Source organism: Empidonax traillii, unplaced genomic scaffold (assembly GCF_003031625.1).
Source record: "Empidonax traillii isolate 1590-97213 ecotype Southwest subspecies unplaced genomic scaffold, ASM303162v1 scaffold558:size415862, whole genome shotgun sequence".
Classification (NCBI taxonomy): domain Eukaryota; kingdom Metazoa; phylum Chordata; class Aves; order Passeriformes; family Tyrannidae; genus Empidonax; species Empidonax traillii.
Window position 1 is genome coordinate 392235 of NW_020955751.1, and position 23628 is coordinate 415862.

At 40.8% G+C, this 23628-nt stretch overlaps 1 protein-coding gene and 1 long non-coding RNA gene across 3 annotated transcripts; one reads left to right on the forward strand and one right to left on the reverse strand.

Annotated features, from left to right (window-relative positions):
* The first annotated feature begins 287 nt into the window (after positions 1–287).
* Positions 288–20865, forward strand: LOC114064572. The gene is made up of 3 exons (XR_003572782.1): positions 288–528; positions 3088–3092; positions 20855–20865. It is a non-coding gene; the product is annotated as an uncharacterized LOC114064572 (long non-coding RNA).
* On the reverse strand, positions 3006–23628 carry CCDC80 (coiled-coil domain containing 80). 2 transcript variants are annotated; one of them, XM_027897751.1, is made up of 8 exons: positions 23531–23628; positions 21255–23156; positions 17120–17276; positions 12697–12833; positions 11921–12069; positions 8575–8678; positions 6943–7023; positions 3006–4287 (listed from the first exon to the last, which is right to left on the reverse strand). In XM_027897751.1, exons 2-8 carry the CDS (start codon positions 23145–23147, stop codon positions 3941–3943), a joined length of 2868 nt encoding a protein of 955 aa, XP_027753552.1. In that variant the 5' UTR covers positions 23148–23156; positions 23531–23628; the 3' UTR covers positions 3006–3940. The 2 variants fall into 2 exon arrangements, with proteins under 2 accessions (XP_027753552.1, XP_027753553.1); XM_027897752.1 differs by having other exon boundaries at positions 21255–23155; positions 23476–23622.

A 23628-nucleotide genomic window follows, 5' to 3' on the forward strand; every position in this document is an offset into this window, starting at 1 on the left:
TTGCATTTACATGAGCAGTAGTAGCTTTTTACATGAAGTAAAAGCAAGAACTTTGCCTTGCATCAAGTTACAACATAAAAATCAGCCTCATCCCTGTAATGACAGGGCATCAAACCAAAGATGAGTGTCATCTGTACAGATGCAAACATACATTTGACCTTCCTGTCTGAAATACCAGCATTAAAAGAAATGAGATACAGGAATGACTGATCTGCAGCTATTATAAAGCGCACCTAGTTCTTGCTTTCAACTCTTGTCCTGCTTTATGATTTTCCCCTCTGTAATTTTCACCAATGCTATCATGTGTAGCTGACTTGACAAAGATACTGGTTATACAAATGTTGATCAAAGTGTTTACTTGCACTGTGGAGTTGGTCCTGTCTAACATGTAGAAATCTTTCTCTTGGCTTCAGGTTGGAGGTCTCAGGGAGATTATGTTGGATGGCCAGGCAGGTTTCTTATAATAATGGAGGAGAACTGTATATCTCCTTTGCAGCAACTGGAGTGCTAACGGATGCCTTAAAATGGGTAAGGATTTGCATCATCTTAGCAGTAAAACAGTGTGTTTAGTAACCCAAAAGCATAATCATGCCAATTTTTGCAGCTGTACTATTCATGGCGATGGTCAAATTTAGTATGTAAATGAGATTTGTTAGAGGAAGTAACTGTAAAGGATTGTCAGCTGGAGAGCAACCCTGGTTAGCAAGGGGGAGCAATTCTCTAGAGTAACACATCTCATATAGATCATGGGAAATCCCTCTTGATTAAGTATTTCCACTGTATGGAAACTTCTCCATGTTGGAAAGGTTAACTATTATTTGCCTTAAATGACAACAGAGAAATTTATGAGGATATTTTTGGAGAGCAGCATTAGTTTGGCACTCATAGCCCTTAATGAATACTTTGGGCAGAGAGCTTTTTCTGAGCTTTGATTTAGAGCCCAGGTTCACAAACGTTTGAATTTAATTGCTGCTGAGGATGTTATGTTCCTCCCTCCAGGTTTGAGGAAATAGTTCACAAAAAATCCCAGGAAGAGAGGTGTGTACATGTTTCTCTTGTTTATAACAAGCCAATTAAAGCAGTATTTATTTTGGTTAATTTCAGCTATTTTGTGAATGTAGCAGCTTCAAAGACAGGCTGTGGATGAAAACAGCCATCTTGGAGCTGAATCAAATCTGATAAATATGTATACAAAAAAAGTTTTTCTTTGTCATATGAAATCTTCCCACAAGATCTGTAGGAATAGGATCTTCAGCTCAGTAAATCTGTCCATGAAGTGATGCTGAAGGGACAGATCCAGTGCTTTGGATTTGATTTGTGATTTGCCAAATGGAAGTTTCATTTGGAGTATTGTAGCTCTCGAATGCTTATAGCCTGCAAGATTATTACATGTTTCATTGAAAGGATATTTTGATTTGATGTTTCTTCTGGCTTTGCTTTTAGTTTTCCACAGGGAAACAGGTAGGTTGCAAAATCAGGATTTTAAATAATTGCTAAAAGTTACTGGTAATTTCGAGTCATTTTGTAATGAAGGCAGAAATAGGCACCAGAATGTAGAATAGTACAGAGTCTTCCTCGAATTTTATGAATATTTGAATGTGTCCTTTTGTTTAAGAGCCCAACCCAACCTCTCTTGATAAGTGGACAGTTTGTTTGAAGTTGTCTTTTTAATGTAATTCCCATTGAGTGCCTAGGCTGAGTTTGGTACTTGCACAACTTAACTTTGAATTTTGGACAGGGTTAAAAAAAAGGCCATTTGGATTAGGTGTTTCACTCTTTCTTTTTGTAAGTTCACTGTGTCTTCCCCCTTCTTAGCAGAGGACATTTAGTTTATGTGATTTGTAGTGCGAGTTAAAAGAGCTTTCATTTAAAGACTTTAAAACAAGATTACAGGAAAGTAAATGAACACCTGAAAGAAAACACCCCAAAGGCATTTTTCTTTATGTCTACAGGAGGTGCCTGTTAATCATCTGGGATACTTTCCTCTCTTTTTGCTTCAGGCAAGGAAAGTTAGGCAACTGACCTTAATACAGTGATGCACTTGTTTTCTAAAAGTGAGCTACAGGACACTCCATTTTCTTCTAGAAACCTTCCCATTCTGTGATTCTTCTTGGGGTTTTTTTGTTTTTTTTTTTTAATTTCTCTGTCCACTGCTTTCAGCTGTGGAAGTGCTGTAGTCAGTGAGAGCTTGAAAGCTCTCTGCAGGCAGCGGTCCTCTCAGATCGGTTCTGTCAAATACTTGCCTTCCCCCACTTAGTTCCAGTCACCTGAGAAAGGTAAGTCAGGAGCTGTACCCTGCACTGACTAGGCCTGGTGATACGAAGGGCAGCCAGCCCCAGGGGATGACCCGGTTTGTGAAATAAGGCCTTGTGACCTCCACATCTGTCTGCCTTTCTGAAACTCAGAAGGGCAAGCAGCGTCTGGCGTTTTGTGGCTAAGTTTCTAAAGAAAGCATCTGGTTTTGAGTGAAGAAATCAGGAAAATGCTAAAACATGTGCAGAGCATGCTTTGACCAGCTTAGGGCTGTAGCCTTCTCCCTATTCCTGTGCTATTGCTCTGTTGGCAAAACCTACTAGGAGTGCCCTGTTGCATGTATGTGTATGTGATGTGCACCCAAATCATGGATTATAGAAAGAAATGTGACTGGTCAGGCACACCCTCAACATTAGAAGTGGCCACTGTGCCACTAAGAAGGCTTGCATGGTATCTTCTTCACTTCAGGATATTCCATAATCTTTCTGCTGTGTCTTTAGAATTTGGAAATCGAACTGAAATGGTGTGGAAACCATGGCTATATCTGCAGCTCCTGCCACTGATTTCAGTAGGGTAGGGTAATGCAATGGATCCAATGCCCAAAGACGTGAGAAGGGAGAAGAAAACCATTTTATAAGTGTGCCAGAAATAGAGATGGTTTAGCAGATCAAATTAATCTCAGATAGTTTTATAAACATTTAATCTAGATCGCTTTTATGGGGGACAGTATGAGAAGAAGAGGTAAAAGAAAATTTGAAATTTAGAGTAACAGTTTAATTAAAAGCATTATTATAGAGAGCTAGTTACAACTCATTTAAAATATAGGTGAATGAGATTTTGTTTTCTGCTAAAAACAACACTTTTTAGTTTTCAGTATTTCAGACAATGCTAACTCTGGTTGGTGTTTCCACTTAGCTCTCATTAACTTGGATTTAATTGTGAGGTGGGCAGGACCTAAGAGAAGAGGGATCCCAATTAAAAGAATAAATGGTTATGCAGTAAGCTTTGTAGTTAAGAACTTTACATTATATTGTATTGGAGCAAATTCTGCCATAGCCATAAATCTTATTTTCATTGATAAAGTCAGCTAGTTACAATATTAATGCACTGTAGAAGGGATGCTGTCTTTTTAAACAAAGTATTTCAAAAAGATTTTATTATTGTTGTTATTTTTAAGAAGCATGCCCCATGCTTCTTTCTTAAATTTTCCTTTTCTGAGGGAGACCTCAAGTGCGATCTTTCGTTTCTCCATAAGCTTAATGAAATCTCACTTTCCAATAAATATACTTATATTTTTTCTCCTTAGAAAAAATACTAAAAAGCACATTGCAACATTTGTTGGACAGCTTGTGTCCTGCCCTACCGCAGTGCCCATAGATTGGGGCTGTGGGGTGTTTTTTGTTTGGTTTTAATACAAACAGCACCTGCTGATGGCCTTTGTTTATAAAGGTTTAAAAATATAAAGGAGTCTTTATTGTTTAAAGCTTCAATACTACTGGTTTGAATTGCTTCACTGTAAAGGCTTCTGCATTTTTTGAGAAGGCAAATGACCAAAGTCCCCTGATTGAACAGTAGCAGAACGAGGCGTGGATAGTTGGCCCGGGAAGACTTTCTGCAACTGGCCACGTATTGCTCGGATAGCTATTAGAAGGCAGACAGGGGGCACTCAGAGGCTAAGTTGCCCTTTTCAGTATGGATATCCATGGTGGTAACTCCCGTGGTGACGGTAGTCATCTTGGTAACCTTCCTGGTATCCCTGGTGGTAGCTATGGTAGCCATACCCACCATACTCATCATCTGGGCACTGCATGCCGAGCGACTGCTGAATTGTCATCTCCTGTCGCCGAAGCTGCATGGAATCAATCAGGTCATACACAATCGCCATAGACCACATTGGAGAAGGATACCAGGACTTGACGTTTCCATCTTTCCCCACTAGAAGCATGGAGAAATATTCTGGGCTAATTTGAAAATAATTGCGGATGTCTTTCACCAAGTTAGCTGGGATGTCTTCTCGGTCTACAGTTGAGCTTCCTAGAAAGTGATCACATAAAATCAGCATTGATGTTTTGTTAAGGCAATGATGATGGTTTGTAGGTAAGCGAGTTAGCAACATGAGATAGGATACAGCTCAATAGTTGGCAACGTAAGATGCTTGTAATTTACAAGTTCAGGATTTCCTGGATCCAAAATGGAGTTGTTCTGCTGTGAACTAAGAATTTATTTTAACCAGTTTTGTTAGATTTAGTAAACTTGTCCTTTTTCTCTAGGCTGAAGCTGCTGGGGGTGGTACATCTTTTTGTCACCCAACTTCTTTGACTACTATGCAGCTTGGGTCACCAACTGAGGTATTGCAGAAGGTATACGTGAACAACAATTGTGGTGAAAGAAATTACAAGAATTGAAGTGTGATAGAAGAATTGCAGGATGAATTTGCTGGGTCATTAATGGCTCTATAGAACCTCACTCATTATATGTGAGATAGAGGATGTGGTAGATGTCACGTCCACTTCAAAATACATGTTCTAGTGCAAATCTGGTGAACTCAAGCTTTTAAGTGTAAAGTCTATGCTGGGTAAATGAGTAGAAACTATAAGACAACTAAGATCAGTGGGCACCTACTTGGCCTGGCAGCTGGATGCTTACAAAGTGGCATCCTGCCTGACAGATTTGAGGTTCTCTGAAGGAGGTCAGCAAACTTGGTGGTTAAGGGTGGCCTGGCTGATACAAAATAAGTGGATGTCCAGAAGACTTCAAAAGGTACTTTGATGGTTTGGTTGAAAGGCAGAAGCAAGGTAGGAGTGAATGATCACCTGGAGTGGAGGAAGGTCATCAGTGAAGTTCTGTGGTTTTTCTGGGACTGGTGGTGGTCAGTGTATTTGTAAATGATGCACATAAGGTATAAGGACAGAATTTAGGAAGTATACTGAGGATGTGAAGATACTCATAGTAGTAAGGGCAGGGGATGATTGTGAGACATTGCAGAAGATCCTTGTAAGACTGTATGATTTGTTAGTTAAATTAGAGAAGAAATTCTATAAAGATTGAAGAGATGCACATGGTGAAAATTTTTCTGACTCCACATAAGAAATGGTGAAGATTGACCATTACCACTTGGCAGTGAGATCTTAGGGCTACAAAAGAGAGTTTCATGAAAGGCTAGTTCAGTGCTCACTAATGACCAAAAGCAAAACCAGATGTTATAAACCATGAGGAAAATAATAACAGAACAGTATTATTATGCTAATGTGGAAACCTGTTGTTTGTGTGCATCTTAAGCACTGCATGAAATTCTGGTTCTCTCCCCTCAGAAGACTACAGTAGAACTGGGAAAAAAGTCAGAAAGGCAGCAAGGTTGATCGCAGGTTGGGAATCAACTCCGTATGATTCTATGTCCACATAAGTGGGGACTGCAATCTGTCAGGTAAATGGATTGGGAGAGGTCTGCAGAATTGTGAATGTCACTGCAAAGATGGATAGGAATTAAATGTTTACCTTTTTCCCCACACAAGAAATAAGGGGCATCAAACAAAGCTACGGGGGCCATATTCAGGACAAATAAAAGGTACCTCTGTAGAGGTTCTCACAGGAGAACACGTGGATCGAAGGGAGATTAGACAAGTACATAGAAAAGAGGAGTGTTGATCTTGATAGGAACTATAACCAAGATCATGAAGCCTTCAGTGAAAAATAAGCAGAGGCTTCAAGAACGTTGATGGAAGAAGTACGAAGTGCTTCTTCTGTTCTTATTCTTTCTTATATGTGGACTTAATGTTCCTGTGCTGTAAAAGGACTAGGATGCTCTCCTGCACAGAGCAGTTGGAACAGAGATGGCATAAATGAAATCCTTTCTGTCTCTGTTCTTCTACTGATGGAGACAGTTGTTTGGATTAGGTAGCAGAGGAACCTGTAGGATTTGAAAAGTACTCTGACAGTGACCTCTCCTAAGAATATCTGCCTGAAGTAGCTTGCTGAGATGCAAGTCGAATACTCTAAGGGGATTTATAAGAAACACAGAGAAAGAAAGACTTTTTAGCAGGGCTCATAGAGACAGGACATAATAGTTTTAAACTGAAAGAGGGTAGATTTAGATTTGATTTAAGGAAGAGATTTTTTAGGATAGGGGGTTGTGACACAGGAGCAGATTGCCCAGATGGATGTTCCATCTCTGGAAGAGTTCAAGGCCAGATTAGATGGGGCTTTGAGCAACCTGATCAAGTGAAAGATGTCCCTGCCTATGGTAGGGGGTTGGAACTTGATAATCTTTATGAGATTCTATTCACTCCAAGCCATTCTATGAATATGAATGAGGGACCCATATAGGAGAGTCTGCTGAGTGTGTGTACTATTAGCCCTGCAAACTCTTGAGCATGTAAAAGACACAGACATCCCTTTGACAGCAAGGCTGGCAGAGGAGTGTACTGGGGAATGTAAGTTTAGGTGAGAGATAAAGATATGAAATAACTTCTAGATAGTTGTGCTTTTACGTCCTGAAGAACCTAAATAAGGTTTAGCACAGAAACACCAAGAAAGCTTTTTGTTTGCTTTTGTGTCATCTCATTTCTTCAAAGAAACAAAACAAAAGAGAAAAACTGTCAATCCCTCTTAAAAAATCACAGCAAAGAAGCACTCAGCTCTATGTTATGCCCTTCATGGGTAGTACTGAAGAAACTGGGAATAGTTGCTTACCATTAATTGGATACAACTCTAAGACGCCTCCAATATCTTCTCCAACTCCCAGCAATTTGAGAATAGTTATGTGGCGCAGACCTGTGGAGGAAATGAAGAAGGTTTTGAGCCAGACCAGAACTTTCTGTTAATCCTTGGGCAGATTTCAGTTTCGTCAGCCAGGTCTGTGCTTGCTAAATTAGGGCCCAGTCTCAGCCAGCCCTCTGGAAGAACGAGTTACTGATTTATGTGAAGTCCCTGCCAGTCACACCACCTGTCCCAAACACAGGGATAAACTGGTGTGCTGCATGAATCATGAATCAGTTGCATAAAAGCAGTTGGTGGTGTGCCAAGGACAGCGGTGTGGTGCTGTGATTCTGTAGCATAGGGATACAAGCATCAGATATGCCAGTAAATTGGAGAGGCCATTCTCCAAATCCATAATGTTTCTGCACTGTTTTTGTTTGCTGGTAAAGCTTTTACTTGTCATACACAGCGCAACAAATTATTTAGAGGCAATATAATCTATCCCAGTTAAACTCTGAGTGAGGGGAATAGCTTATGACAGGTACTCACTTCTTTTATTTGTTCTGCACGGAGGCTTGGACTGTTGCCTCTGCTTTGAAGAAAGACCTTAGGGATGGCAGAAACTGCTCATGTAAAATGAATCTGTACAATCTAAAAAATCTTTGATGTAACTGTTTTACAACTTGGAAGTAAGATGCTTGGAAACATACCACTTAGTTAAAACAAATGTTGACAAAGGCTTTAGAGAAACTCACTGGATCTCCTTCAAGCTGTCCCTAAAAGGGTGGGGATAATAACTGTTTTGGTTACATTTCATTCTTCAGAAAGCATTTTACAGTGGTCCATGTTGCAGTTTACTTTGGTAGTTACCAAATGAGATGATACTGATGCTCTGAATAAAAGCTAGGTGACTATGAATAAACAATGATACTGTGTGGATCTCCCTTCAGGTGTAATTGGAATGTAGTGATATAGCAGCTGTTGAATGAAACCTGCTTCATTCTGTTGTGGGAGTCAAGTCTAGACCCTGTATGGTATTGGCATTGCTAGGAACTTAACAAGTCAGTCTCTCTGAGCTTCATTATGAAAAGACAGAAGAGTGTTTCAAGGTCTTGCTCTTAACTGCCTGCTGGAGGAGCCCATGTCTCTCCACTGACTATGTAGTTGGATCATAAGTACCTAGTTATGGGTCTCGGATGGCCTTTATTGGATTAAAGTGGCTCCCATTAATATTTTTACAGGTTTTGGCAATGAAGCAGGAAGGAAAAGAAAAAAAAACAGCCCTTGTGTCCGTGCATCTCTCTGATACCTGGCCCAGTTCTGAGTGTTACAGGATCTGCCCTTCCCAAAGCATTTTATTTATGTTGTTCATTTGTACTGCACAAAAAAGAAAATACTCTTGTTCTCCTGAAGTACAAGCCTGGAGACAAGCTTTGGAGCACTAGCATTTTCTACCTCACACAAATGATTCCACACAACACTTTGTTTAGCTGTCAGTGTGTGGGGAAACTTTTCAGTTATCAGACTCCTCAGACTGTCTACGTTCAGACTTCAGCAAAGGAATCCATCACATCACCAGGAAGGATGTGGTTTGGGGGAGCAAGAATATAATTTCTTTTGACTCACCAAAATTGCAGGCTTGTCCACTGAGAGCAGCAAGCTGCTGGGAATAAGCCCAATCTTCATCACTGGGAGCAGAGATCACTACCAGCCTTCTTCTCCATCGGAACCTGAAAAGAGTGTGACAGGGCATGGTCGTGACATGTGACTCAAATTCTCTCAGCATTTTCATTTTTTTTGGGTTAGACATGTGGTGCCTCTCATAACTTGTGAGTAACAGCTGGATGGGAAATCTTCCCAGTTCTGTCCATCACTGGGAGAGGATAAAGCTTGGTTTGAATTTTGCAGTTCTAAAACTGCCAAAGAAACAACACCTGCAGTGCCACTGCTTCACCAAACATTGCAAAGCATACAGTCTTTGCTCAAAGCCCCTTCAGTAGTTACAGCAGTGCAGAGAAGTGTATATTTAAGAAAGAAAGATTCCTGTGGAATTCCTCACTAGGCATTTAGCTTTTACGTCATTCACCACTGCTGGAACTGCATAGTTATTTGCAGTTCAAGGGCTGTCTGAGAATTAGGGTGTATCTTCATTTTAGACATAACTCATACTTCTGTGTAAATAATCACTGACCTCCTTTTTTTTCCTGTACCACGTTTGCTCCAAATACCTTTAACAGGGCTTTAAATCTGAGCTTGCATGTAAGTATGTGGTTGTGTGAGCCTATGGCTATGTAAGGCATGGATGGGGCAATAAGATAGACCTCGAAATATTTCTTTAGTAGGGGCTGCACCATCTAACCAAGATTTTGCACAAGGAGGTTCTTCCATTTTCCTGTCAAGGAAAGGCAGTGCCATAAGGACATTTGAAACCTTTAAAAATTCTAGCTCTAGGGGATTCAAATATTCCCTCAACAACTTCTTTTTTGAATATAGATACTTCTCCACTTAACCTAAAGAAAACACATTTATAGGAATTTGCAAAGCTGCAGAGATATTTTTATAGCAGGAAATGATCTTTTAAATGGATGCAGATGTTACTCTGTTATAATAATAACCTGCTTTTCTGCAGCACTGTGTGAAGATCTCAAAATAAAGGCTAATGCAATGGGTCAATTCTACTTCACTTGAGAGAAGCTGAAGATATGGTGGGACTTGCTCATAGTCACAGAGTAAGTTGTTAAAAGAGCAGTGTATACTGTCTTTGTCTTGTTGATTGATGTCTTTGTCTTGTTCCTTGATACTTATATGTGTTTTTACAATTAAAAATTAAGTCCTTGAAAAGCAAACTACCCCAATTTTAATCTTGCCCAGGAGGAATAGCAAAGAGACGTGTGTGTGTGTGTGTGTACAGTTATGTGAATAGGAATGAGAAGCATTAAGAATCACATAGGTGGTGTGAAGGAAAGGAGGAAAATTTTGTGTCATTATTCTGAAAATGTGTAACAAAATAATCTTTATGATATTTTGTGTAGAAAAACACCCAGCTACATATGAACAGTGACTGAGAACATAGCTGTTGGATCGTATTTTGCCTAGGCCAAAACTGTGAGTTTCTTTGAGATGCTCTTAAATTGCTTCCTGGTTTTTTTTAGTTATCTCCTTCAGGGATGTACAGAGCTGAGAAGTGTTGAAAGGCGCTCAAGCTATTTATTCCCCCACTCCAGGCAATCTGTATACTTGGTGTGCTTGTCTGGGGCTATGTTTTACTGAGAAGTTAATTCAGTTGGTCTGTCATAGCTGCTACTTCACCAGCACTAACATACAGACTGATGCCTTATTTCTGACATCAGAAACCATGGACCAATACTCCTGACAAATCTGCCGTACCTTCCCTGTGTGCATCCTTTCTTCCTCTTCTCCCTGTTTTGCATTCTGTTCTGATTTATGAGCCCAGAAAGCAGGACAGCCAGTGTTGTTCCCACTGTTACAGGGGACCTCCCTCCCAAACTTAAGGTTTTCTCCTTGCACATGTGGATTTTAAGCATTACTCAAGCCGGCTCTGGCTCTCATGGTCTCCTTTCATGCCAACCAGGCTTGTTAAGAACAATATTTGCATTATTATAACTGACCTCTCCAATGAGCAACACCAGGGAGATCATGCCAGGGCTCTTGTTCGACTGGGAACACAACCTTGGACAAAGCTGGAATGAATCTTGCTGGGAATATGACCAGTTAATGTGGCTAGAGAAGTCTACCCAATATTTAAAGCCTGATGCTTCTTTCGCAGACAACAAATGCATTCTGTGCAGCAGCAGTTCTGTTTATAGATGCAACATTCTGCATTTTTGGGCCTGTTTTTCTAATGTGTGTTTATTGCTAGGGCTAATTCCAAGCAAAGAAGGATTTGGGGCCTGTCCCTTTCCAGAATACAAGCCTCTTTCTTGTGTTGATCAGTTGTTTCCAAACTGTGGTTCTTCTTGGTGGTCTTGGCGATGAATCACTGAGACTTAAACAGGAGGTGGTGAGGTGGGTGGGGTGGATCTTGTTAAAGGTTCCCTTTTTGTTGAAGTGGCCAGAGAATTTTAAAATGTTTATGAACCAACAACCTATTAATTTACTTATTGCTCCTTTCCTCCCTCATCAGAATCCAGCATGCTGCCTCAGTTATTTTTAAAGCTATCTGGCATTAACAGTGTATTTCCATGAATTCCAACAGTAGGTGAGGAGGATGCAGTTGTATCAGGTAAAGGCTACCTAGAGCATTGGGGTAGCCTTAAATTCATGTAAATTATCCTGTACCTGCACAGCTCTTCTGTGGATCTGAATTCCCACAGTCCATACATATATATTGCCTAGAATTTAGGTCTCACAAGTAGAGCAATAATATGGCATATAGAGATTGCATAAACAAAACTCTCTTTTTGCAAAAGGTCTCTCAGACATTTTGCAAGAGACATCTGCAAGACCTTTAATAATATGCATGACTAATACTGACCAAGACCAACTGTTATCTCAAGCAGGATAAAAAGGAAGTTACAGAGAATTAATTACTGATTTGAAGTACATGGAAGGGATTTGAATAGGATTAATGAGATTGGGATGGATGATGGTTGAAACACATAAACACTGTGCTTCAAACATTCGAAGCACTGAGCTAACATCTGTGAATTAATCCTTATTTGCTCTACTAATGCAAACCAGTGTTATCATCTCCATGTCATGATGGGAGAAACTGAGGTACTAAAAGTCAGTGTCCAAAAAAGGTGCAGTCAGTCAGGAAACATAACATCTTTCCTGACTTCCAGTATTATGTACAAGGCTGCATTCAGTTCTGGCTGCATGTCTGTATTTGCTTAACACTGTAAATACTGAGTAATCTGTATTTAAAAATCATATAAATAGTTGCATGGGTATTTTCCCTGTAAAACAGTAATCAGTAGAAATAGCAGCAGATAAGAGCAGAAGATAATACCTGGATAAGAAGCTTTCAAGGGATTGCTTCTTATCTTCTTTGCAGACAATACCCTCTTTTTTCTGTCTTTCCATGTCTTTAATTCGTGACTGGAAGGTGTCAATCAAATCAAACACTGACTTCATTGCTATGGGTACTTCATAGTATTGCTGTTAAGAAAAAACCCCAGATGAATATAAGGATGTTCATATTAGCAGCCTTTCTGCATGTATCACAGCACCGTAGGAATATAGAGATTCAAGTAGTCCTATTTGCACACAGGTAACAAGGCCTAAAACAGATTAGAAACTATGGAAAATATTTCTTTTGCAGTCAGACTGCCCTTTGGAAGTGACATATTTTCAGTATTTGCCGAAAGTGGTAAGGCCAGGACATTGCAGGCAAAAAATTTTCTTTATATTCTTCTGTCAGGCCATTCAACTAGAGGATTGTCCATATGCACTGTGCTGGCATCCCTTTGAGTGGCCAAACTATGTGCTTCAGAATACTGGGCACTACATTAAAACCCCTGTCAGCTGGGGGTCCTGTTCCTCGCCATCTCAGCAGAAATCCACAATTCCTGAAATCCCCTAAGTGCAGAGAATGAAGATAGCTACAAAATTCCTGAAAATTTCTTGTTACTCTTTTTCTTGTCTTCCAACAATGACCAAGTCACTGCATCGATCTCTTATGTACTTCACTTAAAAGGCTGTAATGTAATTTCGTAAAATTTTTCTTTCTTTTTTTTTTTTTTCATATTATTCCAATGCCTTTTCTTTAAAGAGTTGAAACCTCACCTTGACCTTCATGTCAATGTCTGTAAGCACCATGAAAAAGTCATTGTAGGTCATCCCATATTCTTTCCTCAACTCGCTGATGAGCTGCTGGTCGACAAGGTCTTCATCCTCTATCACTTTCATGGGCTTTTCATTATCTTAATGTGAGACAAAGGAGAAAAAAAAATAGTTGTGGAATCACACAGCACTCTGCCTTTAATTTCAAACTTGAAAGAAAGGGGGAAATTAATTTTCCAGAAGCCCTCTTCCTGCTGCGTAGTCAAGATATTAAAAACCATCAGTATGGTATTATGGCTTTTAACTGTCCAGTTTTCAGTCCCAATATTCTTTGAAAATCAATCTGTTCTGGGACATGTGCACTTCAATATTTAATATTTTTTCATTCTTTTGAAAAATCTTGCTTTTTCCTGGAAAGATCTTTTAGATTTTTTTGGTATTACCTCATTCATGTATATGCATGTACTGATCATTTCACCAGCTCCTGTAATGCAGCCATTTCTGGAATAGACAGTAGAAATTTTCACAATGTGTACCATGTGCAAATGAAACAGCATGGATAATTTAGGTCAGTAAAATATAGCTAGAACAGCTTGAGGTTGGCCAGAACACTAGAGTTAACCTTGCCAGTCTTAAAAAAATTACATGCAAAGTTTAGTGACTGCAAGAAATCAGAAACTGTTTAATGTGTTTTGAATGCTGCAGTCCTAGCAGCACACCTCTCTATATACCCTATTTTGCTATTCCCTTCTCCATCTGCGTGCTGATGCCTTTCCTATTCTAGCATCCTGACAGACCAAACCTTAATTTTGAGAATGTTTTGTACCTACTCAGTGCTCTACCTCAAGAAAACATTCATAAACATTTGAAGAGAAAAAGACCTCTGAAGACAGAGATTTGAAGAAAAGCCTGTGGAGGTACTGAGGTTCATTACTTCCTGTGGAACCAGGGTGTACTGGGGTCATGTCCTGAAAGCCTCCCTGTCATCAGCTCAGCCTCAGCTCCAGCATCCAGCACAGTCCTGTATAACTGCAACAGTGCTGGAACAAGCCTCCATATGGAACTGTGGGCCTGGAAAGCTAGAGACAAGCTAAATCACACACAAAGGGAAATGTCACCTGGCCACCCAAGAGCTCCCTGCAGACATTACTTGTCTATACCCTGTGACACCTCTACAAATATTAATATTCATAGTCTCAGAAATCCCAGCCATGGCTTAAATGACCTGCCTTAAGTCAGAGACATGACAGGTGATCAAGAAGTAAAATCCAGAGGTACAACTTTCCAGTCCCCTGCTCCATAATTATTCACCAGGAAATAGAGATGAGATTAATTATCCAAGATGATCACACAGCAGCAGACATAATTGATGCATTATACAACAAAGTATTCTGACTAATTTTTTAAACATCCATAGCCTTGATGGCTGTTTCAAATTTTGCAGTAGGTCCAATCTCTGTATAGACTGAATGAAACTTCTGAATTAAAATTTTGGGAAAATATCTGAATCAGAATCTGACCTTTAGTTTTTACACCTTGAACCCTCTTCTTACAGAAAAAAAAAAAAAAAACAAAAAAAAAACCAAAAAACAAACAAACAAAAACAACCCAGCAAAATGTTAAAATTTGGTTATACTAATCAGGCTATAGATGTAATATATATGTTTTTTCATGGATATATGTAGCTCAGTTGAAAGTTTTGTAGAGAATTAACAGGCAATGTTATCAGTTTCCCATTGGGTGGGTATCTGCATATGCTGATTGGTTATTCACTTCATAAAACATATGTAAATCATGTATCAGTGTTTCTTAAGTGAGAGTTACGTTACTGGTGGCAAGCATGACCATTAAAACATAGACCAAAGAATGGTGTTTAAAAGCAAAGACTATCTCATTGGCCTAGATGGAGGTAGAATAATGCAAAAATTGTTATAGTGAAATTTGATGTGCAGCAGTACTTTAGACCAACCAACCCAGGTACTCTTCTGCTTTAAACTCTAGATAGTAGTATGAAGTTAGGACTTTAGAGCTTCACTGTTGGGAGATTTTCTTTCAAAACTTATGATAAAAAGAAAAAAATCAAATTACAGAGAGTGATGCAGAAAAACATTTCAAGTTAAAAAATAATACCAGAAAGGCTGGCCTGCCTTTCAAACTTGGAAGTGATTTCTATGGAGAAGGAAAAAAAAGAATTTAACCTAATTGCCTCTTTCCAATTAGCTATTTGTCCCTGACCTGGACCTCATAAAGGACATCTGGGTTCAGCGTGACAGACCACAGGAGTTGAGACTGACTTCTGCTACCTGCATTGTTCCCTCTCCCTTTGCTTTTTCTAGAAAGGTCACTGAAAGAGTGTGGAAATGTTTCTCCATATATCTTTGGCAGCTAGACAGGCTGGGAAGATGAGTTACTCTTTAGAAGTGACACTCAGCTTTTGTGTCATTCCAGTGGGAAACTGGGAAATACTCTTTGGTTTCACTATGAGCTGATCTTGGCCAGTGTCAATGAGCTCTTTCATTCACTAGTTCTAAATGTGTTTGAAATTTCAAGTGAAAAGTCTTTTCTGTGGGCTTTGCTGTTGTTGTTGTTTGTATTGCAGTCCAAGATGCAGCACTCCGAGCAGACCTCATCGTGCTGGGTGCTCAGGCTTCACACTGTAGGATACATGCTGGGGACACAATGTTTCTTAGGAGAAACTTTTCCTGCCTCTGATGCTGACAGAGAGTGAGCCTTGAAGAGGCCACGCAAACAGGAAGGGTAGAGGAGAAGGAGAGGTAGAACAGAAAGATGTTTGCATTATTTAAACTTTCTAAAAAGCTCAGGATTTGGTGTTTTGAGCAGAACTGTAAGATGAACTTCATGTAAGGCTTAACCTATACCCTTCTAAGTTTCCTGAATTTCTTGAACAATTTAATTTCTCCTGTGAGAATTCGGCTGTTATATATACACTTGTGTGGTTTGGGTAAAGTGTGGATGTAGGTTAAGTTTGGAACTGAAAGAGTATGGTCTATGTCAGAGTGAATATCTGTTTATTAGCCAGACTAGAGCTAAATATAACCCTAAGCAGTCCACTGACAGGCAGATGGGTCTAGGTACACAAAGAGTGTCCTTGAGTAACCTTGGCCTCATGTGGAAAATCTTGTACTGCTCCCAATTTGTCATGGAGGTGCACAAATGGACAGTCTGGCAGTATTTGTGACTCACTGTCATTCAGGCACACAAGGCCAGGTCCCCTGCTAGGTCCTGTCCCTCTGAGAGTAGCAGAGGCACAGCTGGAAGCCAGACATAAATCTGTGATCTTCTGGCCAGTTAAATTCCCAACCTGCAACACCCTGGAGCTGGTGTGGTCCTGAGCTTTCTGTTCTATCGCACATCTCTCCCCAGAGTTTGGTAAAACCAGATGAACTTTGAGAGGAAAGCTGTGGTGGACTTATAAGCAAAACTAGCAGCTTTTATTCTATTTGTAGAATGGAATTGTAAAATATTTGTATTTCTTTGGCTTCATCCAGCAAAGCATTCACAGTACTGTTAATCTTTAGATGCAGGCAGCACTGAAATAGTGCACATGATTCAAGAGACACCTAAGCTTAAGTGCTGAGACCTGAAGTCTTTGTTCAAACATTGTTATTATGATAGGAGGATTCTCACTGAGTTTGGCAAGTGCTTCCCCAGGACTGAACACGGAGAGCAGTTGTTTCAAAGCTGCCTAAGAGAAATGGATCCCCAGTGTCACCTGTCTGTATGGGAACTCTGTATGTAAAGAAGGTGGCAAGTGTACACCCCTGAAAAGTAAAGAATTCTAGGACCTTATGAGGAGTGCAAAGGCATGAGAAAATATTATATGGCAGCAGGGAGATAATTATGTTGAACTTCAAAAAGAGATTAACTTGGACCTAATTTTGAATATACTCTCAAACAACTCCCTTCAGTGTTTTCTGCCACCAGTCTCCTCTCCTTCATGACAACAGCCTGTTTCTGTATCTAGCCACCCATGGCTGATGTCTTGCAAAAACCAAGGGCAGGAGGGCATTGTATTAGTGCAGTCTTTTAGTTGAACAGTGAGGTTGGTATTCCGGATATTGGTAGAGCTAAGCCTAATTTCCCCTTTCTGTCCCATGCCCTAATCTCATTTTTTTCTGCCTTTTCACTGTTCCACTGTTTTACTGGCTTTAAGAATTCCCACAAAGAATGCTGAAGGTGCTCAAGTTACAGCACTGGAAACCTAACCATGGAAAATACCAGAGACACTTATGTAAATATAAAAGGGAGGTAGTTAGCATGGAAGGAGGAGGAATGGGTTTGAAAGTCAACTGGATAACAGCAACAGATCCTGCTTAGATTTCGACCCAAGCTGGGGAGATTTCTTCCTTTACTGTCTATATTGTGCCCATGAGATGTAAAGAAATCATATAAAAAAAAAAAGAACCTAGCTGGAAGTGGTCAATTTTCATGCTGCTGTTGTTCATGGTGCCAAAAATTGTAATGACTGAGATCTTCCTCGTTGCCATCTTGCAGAAGCTCTCCAGATATTCGTCTCGCTGCTGTACGTACATGGTGTTGTCCGCCTTGGGGGTTGTGATCAGCTGGTAGGTGGCAGAGACAAAAGAGCTTGTTTAGTATAAGGAACGAAGCAGATGAGTATTTTAATGAAGGAGAAATAGTCACTGTTTGCAAATTGGGCTCTCTTTCTCATAAAGCTGTTATTTATTTGTGTTTGGAGTGTACCTTCAGGCCCAGACCTAACCCGAAGGTGTCCAATCAGCCACAGGAAAACTTTTGGAAGCATGTCCAGCTGGTTGCATGAGCCCTGCCACTGTTTCTCCCCAGTTCTGGTAGAAGAAAGCATTGGATTTTACAGAAAACCACGTACTTTCCTATTATCCCTTGCCCTGCCAGTCTTGCTAAGTCCCCCTCACAGCCTTCAGTGGTGCCATGAATCTAGGATTCCTGCTACTCACTCACAGTGGGAGCACTGGGAACAGCTGCTCTGGCCTTACCCAATGGTCTAGCCAGGGCTCCCAGTGGCTATTTTGTCTGCGAAGGAGTGAATGAATAGGGCTACGTGAATATTTATGTAACTGATGGCCATATAAGAAGACCTTGAAGACTTGCTAAGGCCACTCTGATCTCATCTTAAAAAGGCTGATTCAGTTTTTGTTTGTTCTAAGCCACTTTGATGTCTTATGTGGACTTATATTTCCTATAAGAAGGGGAATAATTACAACAACAAAAGTATAAAAAATCTGGACAATTTATAGTACTTATTTCAAAGCATTCTAAGAACTGCAAAGGTTTAACTTCTAAAAAATTTAAAGCACGTGAGTTAGATTCTCCATCAATGGCTGAGATGCAAATATGCCAGGGAAGGTGTGTGCATAACACCATTTAGTGGGCCTGTGCAGCAGTTTCCAGCAGAAGATGGCTAGGGATGCTGCAGCCCTAGCAATATAATCCTTCTAACTAGAAGCATTGAACTGCAATCAAGCACCTGCCACTGATCCTCAAACACAAAGGGAGCTGAAATCTGGATCCAAATTTTATGGTTTGAGGTCACAAATAATCACCAGAATTTCTCAATTGCAAACTTATGCTTTAGTCTGTAACAGGTGGAATAATTTTCTAGCTGCCTTCTGAAGTTTGTAGGGCCTGGAGGTTAATTTTTATGATACACTCTTTTTAAATCCATTTCATCAATGTACTGAAATGTAAAATATATTTCTGGGCTTATAAGATCTGCCTCTCATTTATGCAAAGGCCCCTGGCACAACTACAACACTGGGACATGAAGGTGAATGAGAGTCAGACACAAAGAGGATTTGATTTCTGGGCTATAGCATGCAGCACATTGCCTTTAAATGGCATAAAAATGCTTCAATGGAACCAAAAAGGGTCATGAAAAGGATTTGAGGACTGAGATCAAAACCAGACCATGGGGTTTGTGTTGTCCTAGTTTTGGAGGTCATAAGCAGGAAAGCAGAGGCAGGCCTGAATTTGATCTGCTTCATCAAACCTTTCAGAACAAAGCAGGAATCACTTAAGAGGCAAAGCAAACTTCATATCAAAGCTTTATGCCATGACTGTTTTAACCCAGGCATTATATATGCTGTATCTATCTATGTTTGCATCATAGAATCACAGAATGGTTCAGGTTGGAAGGGACTTTCAAGATCCCCAAATTCCAATCCCTCTGCTGTGGGCAAGGGCACCTTCCATTAAACCAGGTTGCTCCAAACACCATCCAACCTAGGCTTGAGCACTTACAAGGTTGGGAATATCCACAACTTCCACTCTCCCTTTTCTTTATATGCTCCCTTTAGGTACTGGGAGGCTGCTTTATAAACTGTCAGTCTGCATTTCATCACCACAGGAGAATAAATAAAGAACCCAAACTCACTAAGCCAAAATTTTTCAACAATAGTAAGACTGCAATAAAAGCCCCCTATAGAGAGGTGGGCTGCAGGACTCAAAATCGATACATTTTTTAAAGTTTCTGCACCTGGGACCTGTATTTGTCATTAATTGAACTCAACCCAGAATAGCTTTAAAAAAATGTTTGAAATTCATGCTGAAATCTTAAATCCTTAATGATCTAGAACTTAAAAACCCATGTCCCTCTCAAAAGACCTTTGGAAAAGGACTGAAACAATGTCCTTAACAGTCTGTTAAGGCATCTGAAAGATGCAAAAGCAACAGGGGAAAAAAATTGCATAGAGACACTTTGCAGCTTAAGTGTGGCTTAAGTCTCCAGGGAAGGGTTTAAAGATTCATGAATAATAGAGTTCATCTAACTGGAGAGACTGACCCTAATGGAACAGAGCAGTTTGATAGGAAGGGGTGCAAACAGGCACATGTGTGGGTTCAAAGAACCTTGAGAAGTTCTCTTTTTTCCTCATGTGCCATGCATGGCAAAGAGATAGTGGCGTTCAGCCACTGCTTTTACTAATAACCAAATCAAACCTATTCTCCAAGGCTGAGGATGATTTTAGGTTCTGGAAAAGCGAAGTGCAGCGTGGCATAACCATATGTCTTCAGTGAGTTTTGACCTGACAGTCTGAAATTGTGCAACTTTTTCTTGGAGATCCAGCTGAGAAGTGGCCTAGTATAAGAAGGTTCAAATTTCAGACAACCCTTTCAGTTGCCAGGACTGTGGTGGTGTAATGAATTAGCAGCCTGACATCTGTGAGCTCTGCTTTTGGCGCTTTTTTAACAAGTTTGTTTTTATTTATCCTGATGCTACGCATATTCTTGGAAGTAACAACATTGAGACCAGATTTCAAAGATCCCAACTTTTGCATAGTTTCTCTCTCGAGCTTTTTATTTGGCTAAATATTAGTTAGCAAGTAACTAAGAGACATTATTTGCAAAATTCAGTCAAGTTCAAATTTTTCAAATATATGGCTTTTTTCCACTTCCAATGCTAGCCCTACAGCTGGAAGAATGGGGGGTGGGGGGAAGGAGAAGAAAGTTACCTTCTGTTCAGGTCCATGAATCATCAGCAGAATGATTAATTAAATTCCAATGGTTGGAATCTTAACTTGGCATCTTAGCTTGGCATCTTAGCTATTTGTATTGGAATATGGAATATGAAAGTCAAAGGTGTGTTTTAACATTGACTCTCAGACAATAACTGTGAAACAGGCCAGCTTGCAGTAGAATAATTGCAAAAAACCAGCTCCCACAATAATATTTTTAAAGAACTGTTTTTCAAAGTGTACCCTTCAGGATATGTGCCATCCGCCAGAAAAAACATTTCTATTACAACTAGAACTGTTTCCTGTCCCAGGTGAAGTGATTTTTATGATAAGTAGTTGGAAAAACATACAACACTATTAAATCCAGAGACAAGTAACTCCAGACCATGCTGAAGTTCTCAGACCTGAAAACTTTAATTAGAGTCTTACAGTTTAATAAAAACAGCAGGATAAAAAAAAAAATAACAAACCAAAATAAATTTTGCACAGTACCTCTGAAGACGTCTGGGAGATCTGAATGCCAAATTCCCATTATATCTCAATCCCAAGCTCCCCATCCCTCAGGGCATCTGATCACAAGCCTTTGTGCATATCCTCAGTCAGACATGCACTAGAATTGCCAAAACACCTGGCTTGCTTCCAGTTTTAGGACACCAGCACCAATATGAAGCAGGTGTGCCAGCTGGCAGGACATGCTGAGCATTGAAATGTGGTAACATTGGCAAGTACCCTAAAGTGGTGAATGGATGTAATCCACACTGGAACCTCATTTTATTGATCATACTGATACAGATCCTGGCACCTATATATCCCCTGGAAACAAGATAATCTGATGGCTATATGATGGCTCATGGAGGTGACTGTGAGGAGATTTTAGCCTAATTTGTGTCTACTGCATGTAAGATTTCCAATATGAGGCTGCAAAACCTTCCATGTTGAATATGATTGTTTGGGTCTAGAAATTTTACCTCTTAAACAAAAGCACCAAAAAAGAGTAATATAAAACCACCATAAACTTACAGTTCCACATAATCCTGCCAGGAGAGAGATATGACTTCATTTAGGTAATAAGATGAACAAGTTACTTACAATGAGCCGCCTTTTGCCTTCAAAATATTCCAGGAGTTTGGTTGCTGATTTTCTGGGAGGCTGGAGGAAAGGCTTCTTATTGGGCTTGGGAAAATCCTCATTCTCAGTCCTGCTCCCCTTCTTGTTCTTCTTGCTACGATCTTTGTCCTGCTTGCTCTTTTTCTCAGCTTTGTCCTTCTTGGACTGCTTTTCACTCTTCTGCTGCTTGTCAGGTCTGTCCTTCTTCTTCTTCTTCTCAGGTTTATCCATTCGCTCATGCTTCTTTGATTCTTTTCCTTTCTTTGGGGGAATATTTCCCGCTGCAAACTGTTCCTCTAAATGAGAACTAGCAGGCTTGCTTGGGTCATATTTATCTTCATATTCATTACTCAGTATCTTTTCTTGGGCCTTCTTTTTTGGTGGTTTAGTCTTAGTTGGTTTGTGTTGCCCTGGTGTGACATTCAGGTCCCTGTGGTTGTAATCCTTTCTGTCTGTTCGGTTATCTTTAAATCTACCCACACTTGCCTTTGTATAGTGCACTGAGGGAGCTGTTGGGCCTTCTGTGAAACTGTCATAGCGGGCAGCTTTGTTTGGTTTCCGTGTGGCTGCCTGTTGTTTCTCCGAGTGTCCGCGCTGACGGTCCCTGCGGTTTGCTTTCCACACAGGAGAGTAGAAGTCCTCAGAGGCTGTGACTCGTGGAGTGGTGGCATCAGGGGCTACTGGCAGCCTGTGGTACTCTATAGTGGAATGTGACTTTGTGGTCCAGGTCCTCTGTGTGGTGGGGAGGGGTGTAGTTGTTGTAGACCGGCTTGCTGTTGTCACTGCATGGGTGGTGGCACGAGTAGTTGTGGTGGTGGGAGGGAGGGTAGTGGTCCTTACTGTAGGCAGTGGAGTGGCTACTGTGGTTGTCATTGGTTTCCTCACTGTTTTGGTCCTTGTTGGCTGACTATTGTTTTTCCTTGGCTCCTCCTTCCTTGGTGACACCTGGACATGTTCACTGCCAGGGGTAGGCTGGGTGCTGCCCCCATTGTTGCCTTCCTCAACCACTTGCCCCTCTACTCCAGCTGCTTTGCAAGTCTGGATGAAGCCCTTCTGCCTCATCTTTTCAATTTTTCTGATGGGGTTCTGATCAATGACTTCGTACATGGCCTCTAGCCTGACTGGATAAGGATACCTTTCCTCCACCTGCAGGGTTTTCTTCAACAGTACCATGCCAAATTTCCCTTTCTCCAGTTTCAGAAAGCTCATGAGCTTAGGGATGAGGGCAGGATCTAGTGGCTGTTCCAGTATTTTTCCTTCATTGGTTATCCTTCTGACTTTTCCCCCTTCTTCCCCTTCTTCATGAAACAACACAATCTGCTGGATGTGCCTCTCAGCCAGTTCACAGTAAACATCATTTTTTAGCAGGCTCATCATGAGCCGGTAGTAGCCCTCAGAGGCATGGGGGGCAGAAATGACCCACACCCGATTTTTCCCTGCAAAGCTGGCCAGGACATTGGGGGAACTTGACCCTGAAGGGAAACGTACCACTCGTGACTGTGAGGCAGAGGATATCCCTTCGTCCTTAATCATCTCAGACTTGGAGTATTTGGTTGCAGCTGTGAGTCTCTGTACCCATCTCATTCTGGTCCCTGTGCCCCGGGCCTGGGAACGTGCCTCCCCTTGCAGGAGGTTGGCAGGTGGTTTTGGAGGTGTGGAAGAATCCCTCTTGGAAACAGGGTGTCGAGGATTTGGACTTGAATTCCTCAGGGATGCTCCAGACCTTCTCAGGACACTGCTTGAAGCCCTGTAAGCCAGGGGCACTTTCCTAACTCCATGGCTCCCTCTCTCTGCCAGCCTCTCTGTCTTCTCAGAGCCACACACTAGCCATGCTGCCCACAGCAGGGCTAAGCTGAGAGCTGGCCTCCAGTTCATTGTGTAATCTGTGTAAGGAGGGGGAGGAGAAGTTAGATGGTAACAGTATGATGATACCTTGCACAAGCGATAAAAAAAGCAAAGCATAGGCTGGCTAGTTTTTGTGATTTATAAGTACTGATTACACCTCAGTCCTGCCCTAGTGGCTTTGTACATTTTACAGTTACTGTTGGAAAAACACAATTTTATGAAAAAATGAGATCATCCTTCTATAACACAACATTGTCTGTCCAAAAGGACACTGTGATCTGCATCCTTCTCTCTCTCTGTCACTCTCATGCTCTCACTATACACACATGCAAAGACACGCAGAGAAAGGGTCCCGTACCTAGAGCAGAAAGCCAAGAAGTTGACTTGAAACTTACACTCTCAGGGAAGTTCCCCTTCCAGAGATGAGGTTTCTCGTCTTTTTCCTTTAAAAGGAGACCATACGGCTTTGCTGCTGCTCAGTGATTTATCTTTACACAGCCCAACAGGTCCC

Coding starts and splice junctions, on each gene's coding strand:
- CCDC80 (XM_027897751.1), bottom strand. CDS start 23,147: ATGAACTGGAGGCCAGCTCTCAGCTTAGCCCTGCTGTGGGCAGCATGG. Junction 12,834..17,119: donor AATTGACCACTTCCAGCTAG/GTTCTTTTTTTT, acceptor TCTCACATTAAG/ATAATGAAAAGCCCATGAAA. Junction 7,024..8,574: donor TGGACAAGCCTGCAATTTTG/GTGAGTCAAAAG, acceptor TTTCCTCCACAG/GTCTGCGCCACATAACTATT.